This window comes from Rhinopithecus bieti, unplaced genomic scaffold, assembly GCF_001698545.2.
Source record: "Rhinopithecus bieti isolate Rb0 unplaced genomic scaffold, ASM169854v2 scaffold_865, whole genome shotgun sequence".
NCBI classification, from domain to species: Eukaryota; Metazoa; Chordata; class Mammalia; order Primates; family Cercopithecidae; genus Rhinopithecus; species Rhinopithecus bieti.
The window spans coordinates 1,720,787-1,732,540 of record NW_016803288.1 but is presented as its reverse complement, the minus strand read 5'-3'; the positions used below and the strand labels follow the sequence as shown (position 1 = coordinate 1,732,540).

Below are 11,754 nucleotides of genomic sequence, written 5' to 3'. Positions count from 1 at the left end.
TTGAGTCCAAATGGTGTCTAATGTAGAAGGTGGGTCCCCAAAGTGCACTTCAGTTTATACTGGCCACTCAGCCCGCATCTGCTTGCGTCAAGTTTAAATGTGTCTGGACTGCCGGGCGCGGTGGCTCAAGCCTGTAATCCCAGCACTTTGGGAGGCTGAGATGGGCGGATCACAAGGTCAGGAGATCGAGACCATCCTGGCTAACCCAGTGAAACCCCGTCTCTACTAAAAAATACAAAAACTAGCCGGGTGAGGTGGCGGGTGCCTATAGTCCCAGCTACTCGGGAGGCTGAGGCAGGAGAATGGTGTGAACCCGAAAGGCAGAGCTTGCAGTGATCTGAGATCCGGCCACTGCACTCCAGTTTGGGTGACAGAGCGAGACTCTGTCTCAAAAATAAATAAATAAATAAATAAATAAATAAATAAATAAGTAAATAAATAAATGTGTCTGACTGCAGCCATCGTGGCTCCCTCAAGGCCACCAAAGCAAGTTCTGCAGTTGCTTCCTGTTGCTATTGTGAACAGAGTTGCTACTCTTCAGAGTCTACTTTGTCCTACTGCAGTAGCAGTGAGGCCCNTAGTCCCAGCTACTCGGGAGGCTGAGGCAGGAGAATGGTGTGAACCCGAAAGGCAGAGCTTGCAGTGATCTGAGATCCGGCCACTGCACTCCAGTTTGGTTGACAGAGCGAGACTCTGTCTCAAATAAATAAATAAATAAATAAATAAATAAATAAATAAATAAATAAGTAAATAAATAAATGTGTCTGACTGCAGCCATCGTGGCTCCCTCAAGGCCACCAAAGCAAGTTCTGCAGTTGCTTCCTGTTGCTATTGTGAACAGAGTTGCTACTCTTCAGAGTCTACTTTGTCCTACTGCAGTAGCAGTGAGGCCCATCCATCAGGGATGCTGGGCTATGAACTGGGCTTCTTGTCTTGCAGCCACTTCCATCATCCCAGGGATACAAGTTACTCCAAACCTAGCTTCCCTGCAACTCCATTTCCCACGCCAAAACATGGAAAGGATAATGCTGACATCCCACTAGGGCTGTGGGGACAACCGATTTTGCTGTATGACTGAACAGCTTTGCCCTCTTCAAGTCCCTATGAAGGCACAAGCCTTGATAACCATTTATACATAAGACACTAGTATGATGAGCAAGGGGGTTTTTATCCTTCTTAAAAAAAAAATTAGGGAGTGGAAGAGTAGAATGGTCATTGTACCAGATCAGGTTATAATCGCAAAATGCTGCAACAGAATCTAAGTGAAAAGACCCAGTTTAGGGTCCCTGGGGCTAGCCTGGCTCGTGGCACAAGAAAACGTGCCTTCTTAGCATAGGGTATCTAATGTCTTGGGACATCTCTGGAATATTTCATCTAAGATTCTTTTTGCCTTTCAAAATTAATTAGCTGATTAAGAATTAATCACATGAACTATTTGGATTGCTATTTAATAAAATGTTAATAATTTATATAATAATAAATTGCTTGACTGATAGGTAATTAATACATTCCGACTCACCCAGCAAGAACATTTTTGTGGCAACAAGGTAAAGAGTAGGATAATTGGATGGCCCAAAACTTAGACCTCAATAAGTGAAAAGCATGTGTGTTAGTATCAATGCTCCTAACTTCTATCATTATCTAACAAGATTTTCCAGGCAGTGGCACCCTTAGAATCCTATCTTCTCTCAGTTTCCACTTCCTGGTAGCTGCCAATCAGGATGCCAACCATCCCTGATTTTATATAGGATGATGATAGCCAGGGGCAAATGAGGAAACCGAAGACTCACAGAAATCCAGGACTAAATAAAAGAATTTTAAAAATTGGAGATTTTTATGGTAAAGAATGTGAGGTTTGTAGTTTTTTAATTTCCACAGGAGAAATGAACAAATGATTCCATGTAAGAACACTGGAAGATACCAAATTCCACCTTGACATTTTCCAGGAATGTCACATCCTTAGTCTTGGTTGATTTCCTGAAAGTGTCCTCTCTAGTCTTGAGGGACCTCCTGCTCCAGGAAGCCTGCCCTGATTTCCCAGCCAGAGATGGTCCTCTGAATTTCTCCTGGCCTTCAACTGGCCTCTCTAGGAGCACAGTCACAATTCATTGTATATTATCACTAATTAGATCCTTATTTCGTGTCCTGCGTTCACAGTGGTAACTAGCATGTATATACTTACAGTTTGATAACAGCCTTTCTTTCACATCTACAAAAACAACACTAATGCCTAATATCAACTATATTTGCTGTGGGTCAAGCATTCATTTAGGGCTTTACTTGGAGTATTTCATGTACTCCCCATGCAGCCCTATATCTCTACTAAAACCAGGAAAAATTAGCTGGGTGTGGTGGCACCACCTGTAGTTCCAGCTATTCAGGAGGCTGAGGTAGGAGAATTGCTTGAACCCGGGAGGCGGAGGTTGCAATGAGCCGAGATCATGCCACCGCACTCCAGCTCGGCTGACAGATTCCGTCTTAAGAAAAAAAAAAAAAAAGCTTTGCTACTCTTAAGCACTAACCCCTTCCTCCTCTACCTTCCCTTCTTAGCTTCCTTCCCAGAATGCAGACACTACCCTGGAGGGCGAGCTGCCAAAATGGATGTGGAGGCAGCAGCATGACGACAAAAGATGCAATCTGAAGCTGATGGAACCACAGGACGGGAGCTGGTCAGTGAGGGTTTCATGGAGGCCGTGCACAGGACTGCCCCCATCTGCAGGGACACTGTGGTTATTCAGTATTGCTGTGTACCTAAGGGCAGTTGCTAAGTAGTGGTAGCTACAGAGCTGGGGAGGGGCTCTGTGAACCAGGGCCTCCTATGGCTCTTGTTGGGTTTGGCCCAATGGGAGGCTCCAAGATACACCCCAGCCTCTCATTCTTGGCTCCCATTCTTGGTGGGTACAGGTTCCCTCCCCTTGTGTCTGCAGGCCCAGCATTGGGAACAGCTTCCTTCTGAGCTACTTCCTGAGCGCTTCCGCCCCTTCCTGGCTTCCTTAATCCTACCTGCACCTCTCCAAAGGGTCCCTTCAATTATCTTCAGTTTAACCCTTTGAGCTGCCATCCATTTGCTGCACACAAACGGGGCAGGTGGCTTACTGCTTCACAGGCAGCAACCACACAACTGCGGCTTGTATTCCTACGTCTTCTGCATCTGAAATAACAAAGAACTTCCATCAGGGCTCAGAGTCAGGCAGCATTAATTTCAAGTCCCTGTTCTACTTCCTGCAGTTCAATCATTTGCCCAAAATTACCCAGCTGATAATTGTCTGTTTCATTGTCTGCTACATGGGGATAACATCTACTCCTCATAGAACGACTGTGAGAATAAAGTGGAATAACAATGTATGTAACGTTGACAGATTTGTTAAAAAAACAATACAGGATGCCCAGTTAAATTTAAATTTCAGATCAACAATGCTTTTAGTATGTCTGTGCAGTATTTGGGATATACTTGTACTAAAACATCATTTATCTGATATTAATATGTAACTGGAGGTCCTGTATTTTATTATTTACTTTTTTTGAGATGGAGGATCTCACTGTTACCCAGGCTGATCTCAAACCCCCGGGCTCAAGCAATCCTCCCACATAGTTGGGATGACAGGTGTATGCCACTGCACCCAGCCTATCCTGTATTTTATCAGGTGAACCTAAGTACCTGTGAAGTGCATAGCACATCGTCTGCACATTACTTGCCTCTAGTGAATAGTAGCAGCTGATATTATTATAATTTGCAATTCCCATATTACTAGCCCCTAACCTAAAACAATCCCTGACATAATGCTCAAGAAAACAGCAAAAATGAATAAAGAAATGAACAAATGGAGAAAATGAAAACCACAGAGGCATTTTGTCTGCAGCAAAAGATGCCCAGCTGACAATGGCAGAGAGTCTGGAATTTAAGTGTCCTTGATTCGAGCCTAGTCCTCCAAATTGCATTGGGAACAAAGTGAAAGGAACTGCCAGAAAAGGCAGGGGACCAAAACATGGCACCGAGTGGATCCCCAAAGTTGCTGAAAACACCTTTTATCTTTTACCCATCACAATAATTATGTCCTTATTTTTAAGTAAGTTTAGATTACAGATCGGGACTGAAGCTTCATATCATGGACATTTGCGGTTTTATATCAGTCTTAGCAATTTCATGTCAATCTCAGTAATCAAACATTTCTCCACTTTGTTTTTGCTGCAGAGTAACTGTATTGAGAAAATCTTGGTCAGGCAGATGAGCACTTGGAATTGATATTTTTTAAAATTCATCTTGCAATCCAAGGAAACTGTTAATAGAGATGTCAGGAAAAATTATATTCCCAGATCTTCTCCAATACAACTCAAGCTTAGCAAGGCAAATTAATGTGTCAAGGATGTGTTACATTAGAATTTGGCTCATGAAGAGTGGGCTGGCTCTCTTCCCTCTCCCCTGGAGCAATGGAGTCATGGCTGGGCCTGGGGCCACCTAACCAGGGCTGCCAGCCTCCTAGCCCAGCCACCTGCCCCTCCAAGGTAGATATGCTCACCTAAGAGTTCCTCATAAAATGGGAGTGGACCTGAGTGTGTGGCCCTCAAGACTGCACCTGTGCCTCTGCCGCGCTTTCTGCCTCTTCTCAAACCAAAACGTAGCTGCAACTTCAGCCTGGCAAATGAGAGATAATGGGAAAGAACGAGGACAGACACACCCCAGGACCTGGACTATTCATTTGGAACTGCAAGTTCTGTGAGCCCAGTGGGATCCTAACAATTAAATGATGTTTCTGTCAAGATTGGTGGTAACCTGTAGAAATGTGATTTTTAAAAATACTTTCTGAAATGTGTCCACATTTGAAAGATTAGCATAACTCAATGAATCACTTTTTTTCAAATAATCAAAGAATGGCACAAAATTGTGCACAGATAAAAGTTGTGTTCAAAGTGGATTTTGACAGGGTGGCTAAAGATTCATTGATAGGGTTTCAGATTTCACACTGCATGAACCTTTAAGGAATTTTCACTTGTTGGATTTTGGCATAATGCTAAGGATGAAAATCCAGTTTTCTGAAAATGCTATTCAAGTTCTTATTCCTTTTCCAACTGTGAATCTGTGGGAGACCATTTTCTTCGTGTACTCCAAACAACAACAACAACAACAACAAAATGTATTTCACACATTGAATGGAGAAGGCAGATGTGAGATTTTCCAAAACGTAAAACAATGTTACTCCTCTACTATTGTGTTGAAAAACACTTTTCTTTAACGTTTGCTATGGTAACATGTAATGGGTTTATAATTGGCAGAGACATTAATGTATGTTTAAAATTTTTTGTCTTTCCATTTTTGGTAGGGTATATCTTTGCATAACCGAAAGCTCTTCGGAGTGTTCAGTAACTTCCTAGTGTCAAGAGCACCACATTATGGGTTACAGCACAAAGGGACCCCCAGCTCTCAGAGGTCCAGATACAATGCATCAGGTTCTAAGAGGCTCAGGGTCAAACACTGGCCAGATTCCCATAAGGTTGAACCCAAGAGATCCTTTTGCTAACACAGTAATCATTTGAAGAAAAATTGTTATGCTAAACAATGTCAGTTTGGTGATCAATACATTTTTGTTAATGCTGTGATCAGCTGTAAAAGTGAAAACTTTGCAGCAGGGATTCGATTCCACCATATCCTGTCAGTCTGCACATGTGCACACACACATACATTCACTTTTCAGAAACTGATCCAATTGTTCAAATGCATGTTATCTACATGATCATTTCACAAGGGCAGTGTCCTAATGGAAGTAGACTTTGTTCTATATCCCCAAGAGGCTCTTAGAATCTATATCTTCTAGTTCAGCTTCTTCTTATGAAGAGAGGTCAGTGTGTCAGAGCTGGAAACAGAATCCAACATTCCTTAGTTTGGCTTTCTTCTCACTGCACTGCTTCCTCCAGAGCGAGTGCCAGGTCTGCAAGTCCCTAAGCTGGCCGATGAGCATGACAGGAGATGCCTGCACCCTACCCAACCCTCTCCATCCACAGGCGTTGATCCTTGCTGGTTATTGCTAATTGATCTCAGATCAATGTGTAGTTCCAGTGCAGCCCGAGGTCTTGGAATCCTGAACAGTGTTCCAGGTAGCCAAAGCTGGTCTGCAGAATGAAGCTGATGTGCACAAAGGTATCATTCTGCCTTGAACGGAGCTGTGAGGATCAGCTCCATCTGGGTCACGCCTGGGATCCAGCTTCTCTCCTCCCCCAAAATGACTCCTATTTGAAGCTCAGCCTTGTGATCACGGATTCCCAACAAATGATTAGCTTGAAAATGCTGCCTGCATTCTTTTCTCTCCAGGGATAAAAAGTGGTTTTAGTTTTCTCCTTTAAAGCTTACTTGTGAGTATAAAGATCTTCCTCCTTGAAACTGATGCAGATCCTGGGTAGAGATTTAAGTCTTTAATTTCACTGCATGAAGGAGTAACAGGTACCCTCCCTTCTGCCATGGATCTTCTAAGCCTCTGGGCCTTGTTTGTACCTTGAGTCTGTGGCCTTTTTTCACAAATGGAACCACACTATCTGCATTCTTCTGTAACTTAGTTTTTAATCATATATTTTGAAAACTTTCCCATGTATGGACACAATATCCATGAAAAAAATTTAACCTGTATTAAAGATGAAAAAATTTAACCTGTATTAAAGACAAATTAGGTCAGGTGTTAAACACATCCTTCGGTCTAGTTACATGTTGAAAATTTTTGTGCCATTTGTCTTTTTTGATTTTGTGACTGGTGGTTTTTCCCCCTTCAACAGATTTCAAAAATATATAGTCAAAAGTATCACTTCTATTCTTTACCATTTTTGTCATTCTTAGAAACACTTGCGTTTGTGTGACTAAATTCAGTATTTTCTTGCCCTCCTACGGTTTTTGCTACAAGGACAAGGTAAGCAAGACTATTTTTATCACCCAGTTTTATCATCACCATTTACTGAATGATTCACCATTCCCATTGATGTGAAAGTGCCTTGTTCCTAACCCAAAATACACATAGAAACAAAGTCACTTGTGGACTTTATTAAGATATATAATGGTCTATAACTTCAGAAGTTATAGACTAACATTTTATCCTGACTTTTCTAAGAAGCAATGTAATTATACTCTTTGAAGATTTTTTTTTTTAAACTGGGATAGCAAATTTAGACAACTTTACAATTGTTACAAAAGTACAAAAGGCACTTTCAAAGAACAGTGCCTCTCACTTTGCAATTAATTTGGATGTTTGGGAATTTGATTTTTAACATCTAAATGCATGCTATTCCTTACCTGAAAGCTATAGAGGCTGCTAAGAATCTGAGAAGTAGATGGGATGTAGACATCATCTGGTCCAGTGTTTTCAGTTGACAAATTTAGGCCCAGAGAAGGGCAGGGATGTGACCCAAGTCACAGGATGATCTGGCGGTACGGCTGGGGGCAGGAACTGAGGGTTCCAGCCCCTTCTCTGGGGTTTCCCTTCCACCACACGATGGATCTGACAATCCTGGGTTCCAAATATTTCCTGCCTGAGGCTGCAGGCTGGTAAGACCCCTAAAGCCATGAAAATTCCACAAAGGTTCCTCCCCAACCAGCCGCCCCACATACCCCCATCACACAAAGTCAGTGATCCACAATGAAGAGAAAAGATATTTAATTATTTCTCAGGCTAATCTCTTAAAGCGCTCAAAGTGTTTTCACAAGTGCAAGGGGAGGGATTGTTCTCAGCCAACATTTACCAGTGATTCCGACACACGCAAAAACACTCCCAATCACGGTGCTTTATACTTACTTTTAATTTCCGCACTGAAAAAGAAAAGGAAGGTAAAAACGATGACAGATTAGTTTACAGTGACTTCATCTTTGTCCTTAAATTAACCTTTGCTCCTGAGAGCAGAAGAGGGAGAGAAAGACAGGGGAACATCAAAGCATGATGGTGAAACGGTGACCAGGACACCTCGGTCTGGCTAACAAGGGTTCTAAAAACCTGGACATGGTGCCGTCAACACACTAGTTTGTAAACACTGACAGGCAACAGTTAAGATACATTAAAAAAAAAAAAAAAAAAAAGAAACCAAAACAACCCACAATTCCATTCTTAAAATCAAGCACAAAATCTGACAAGGAAACATATCCAGGGGTTGTGTCCCCCATCTGATCAGGAGGTGGCACTCTGAAGGCAGCCACACAGTTGTGAGTCACACACTAGGGAGAGACAGACATCTGCTCAACACAGAATTCCGGCTTTGCTGAACTGCAATGCATATTCCCTCTTCTCACTAGTACAGAAATGTTCTGCAGGCAGGAACGTGAGCCCCCCCGGCTCACTCACCTGTACAACCTCCCCTGACAAAGACAGTGAGAGCCACGGCGGGGCCAGGGGCTCTGTGTGCTTTGGAGGCTACTGCCTCTGGAATGTTCCGCATTCTCAAGGTTTGGTTGGGCTGTGGGTTTTAGTTACGCTCCACACATTGTTTAGGTGCTTGCTTTATTTTTCATGTGCAAACTGTTCCTGTCTAAAGCTTTCAGAAGAATGTGTACAGACACCCTGCAGAGACGAGGGTCATGACGGGGCCCTCCTGCCTCTTGCAGTGGGGCGGGGGCATGGGGGCGCGTCACAGAAATAGAGAAAGGACATGTTCCGCTGCAGTTAAACTCTAGTCCCTGATTCGGTCCATCCAGAGGCGGGGGTAGGGCTCCTCAGTAGGTGATTGTCCACTCCTTGACAGAGGCGTCATGGGAGGTTGTGACCAGTGTGTGCTCGTCCAGCCAGGCCAGGCTGCTGACATGGTGCAGCCGGTGTGCATCTGGGAAAAAAGGGTGTGATTTAACGAAAAGCCAAACTTCTCTGCATCTATGTACATCTTGGACTAGGAAGATGGAACAACCTGGGCCCTCAAAAAAATGGCCACGATCATTGTAACTCAGGAATCTGGCATGGTGGCAGTGGGGCTGAATTCTCTGCGTGGCACTCCTGAGCCCTGGGGCGGGGTACCTCTTTTTCATGTGCTGCAGGGTAATTAGCAGGATCCCTGGCTCCACCTACAGATACCAGTGGCTCCCTCTCTCCAAGTCTTGACAACCAAGTTCCAAGGGAGTGAAATAACAATGTCGTCTTCTGTATAAAAGCGATGACATGCAGACAACACACAAACCACTACACCGTATCCATGCCCTATTAAAATGGGGCAGGCATGACAACCAGTAAGAGGCTGGAAAACACAGGACTGGGGGGACCACTGACTTTCCCCTCTGTGACAGTCACACTGTGGGTGACCAGATTTGATTCCCCATCATCTTGCCTCCACCCACCCGAGAGGCCAACAGTGAGATGGTGCCTGTGTGCTTATGGCTCCTCTGTGGCTGGCTCTGCCCATGATGCCCAGGGAGGCTCCCAGCTGCAGGCAAGGGGGTTCCCACCAGCTCTCTGCTCCCCAGGTCCGGGAGGCCCCCAGCCCTGCCTAGACAGGGTAAGATTCAGCCCCCACCCCACCTGGCACGGCACACACCCTGATGCAGGAAGCCTTGGCCTACGGGTGGCCCAGGAGCGCCTTCAACCACCAAGCATGACTTGGCTGTAAGGCCAGGCTTTAGTGCTCCGTCCACATCGCCAGGCTGGCTCTTTTCCAGGTGCAGAACTCAACTATCTGTACGACAGCCCGACGCCAAGGTCGCTTGGTCACTTCATGTTTGGTGGCCTGTGACCCCATAGTGAAGACACAGATCCCGACCTCCTACTCTCTATCCGACTAGCTCTTGCTGTATTTTTTTCTGGATCCATTTCATTCATGAACTTGTTTGATTTTCACTACCAGACTGCCGACTGCCTTATAAACCAGGACGGACATTGAAACCTGCTTTGTGTCTCTTCCCTTCCAGACCGGGCTGCCTTCCCTCTGCCTGCCCCACACCTGAAGCCTGCAGCTGGGGAATGGGCTCTGGGGGTGGGCTAAGACATTTTTAAATAGGAAAGGACCCCATTTATGTTTAACACAAAAGGGTATCTTTAAGGAGAATGGATGAGGGGACTTGACCACACACTAGGAGGAGAGTGGTTGGGGGGCACTTGGGGAGGGGAGGGTTTGGACAACACAGATGATGCCTCCACATACGTGCGCGGCCACGCGAGGACATCATAACCCCCACAGGGAGGAAGATGACATGCAGGACTAAATAAAATTGACTGTTACAAATCATTTCACCTGTTTCCTTTTTAAATGTGGCTACCAGGAAATTTCAATGCTACATGAGGCTCACATTATACATTGGACGTGGCTGTCTTAGGGAGGGCGAGACCCTGGTTCCACATGGGATTTAAGGGGTGGGTGGGGGAAGTGAAGATGTCAAAAGTGAGACCTTCACTCAGCTCAGCAGGTGTCCTGTGCATGGGGCCCCCATTGTTCCTCAGTACAGCCAGCTGCGCAGCTGGTGTTTGCTGGAAGGAAGGAGACCCACACCTCTTCCAAGCCACCTGCCTAGAAGCACAGAGGCTACTTAGCCCTGGGGACCGCAGCCAGGGGATAGCCTGTGAGTGGCCCGTGGAGCCCTGGACCATCGGTGGTCCCTGCCAAGGCCTGGGGGCGGAAGTTACCTTGGATCTTGACTCTGGTTTCCGGATCACTCAGGGTCCAAACATACACCATCATGTCCATGCCACCGGAGGCAAAGTGTTCATTGTCTGGGGACCAGGCCAGGCAGACGATTTTTGCATGGTGTCCATAAAAAACATTGTTCTCCTAATTGCAGGTTGAAAACAAGAGAGGTGGCAGGTCAGGTTCAGGCCACAGTTGCCTGTATCACCTCGCTTATCCCTCAAGGCGACAATGGGGACCCAGGTTTCTCAGGCACTAACTCTATGCCAGCGACCCCTGCGAACCCACCGACTCCTCAGAAGCATGGCATGAGGCACCTGCTACTTGTCGAGGCAAGAAAGCTACAGCTCAGACAGGCTCAGCTCAAGGTGACCAAGTCACGGATATGAACCTCCCACTGCCAACTGCACTGCCCAGCACGGGGACCGAGAAGCCCGCCACCCACTCACCGAGTAGCCGTCAGCAACGCTGAACACTGTGACCACCTTGCTGGCGTCACACACCGCGAGGAAGGCGCCATCGTGAGAGTAGGCCACGTCGGTCACGGGGCCCTTCGCCTCTAGGAGCTTGCCCTCATCCTTCAGCGTGGTGCCCAGGATGGAGTACAGGCGGACGTTACCATCCTACGGCAGGGACAGAGAGGAAGTGAGCCACCCCCGAACACACACACCACACCCACCCTTTGTGAAGGGAGGGGTTGAGGGCTTAAGAAAATGTGCTATTCCCGCTAACTGCTGCTCCGCTGGGCCCATGCCAGGCGCTGGGCATAGCTCTTCCCATGGATGGGCCTGAAACCTACGTAGCTCTATCAAAACGGCTGTCGGTACCTCAGCGCACTGCTGGTCTCCTGAAGCCCTTAAGCTGGCTGGTGGAGGAAGCCACTCCATGCCCTGGTCACATCCGGCACCTGAAGGACCGGGCAGCAGGCAGACCCACCCGGCCCCTAGCACGGAGGGCACTGCCACGCCTGCTGCAGGACTGGGTTATCGGAGGGCTGCCCTCCAGGGCTGGGGCGCGGAAATGAGCTCTTCTACAAAGCACTCAGGACTTGGCCAGGCAGACTGTGACCGGGCCGCACACACAAATTCAAGGGCGCAGAGGCCGAACTCAAGGGAAATTGTAAAATGCCTGGTTAGTACTGCACCTTGAAGATGCTAGGAAATTTCTGTCACTCTTCATTTAATC

At 46.2% G+C, this 11,754-nt stretch overlaps 1 protein-coding gene across 1 annotated transcript in view; it reads right to left on the bottom strand.

Annotated features, from left to right (window-relative positions):
* Positions 1 to 7,614: 7,614 nt before the first annotated feature.
* Positions 7,615 to 11,754, bottom strand: part of WDR1 (WD repeat domain 1) — a 43,521-nt gene continuing 39,381 nt past the window's right edge. Inside the window, 3 exon segments of the mRNA XM_017872011.1 lie at positions 7,615 to 8,784; positions 10,569 to 10,713; positions 11,019 to 11,192. Coding sequence (XP_017727500.1) covers positions 8,678 to 8,784; positions 10,569 to 10,713; positions 11,019 to 11,192 — 426 coding nt within the window. The 3' untranslated portion in view covers positions 7,615 to 8,677.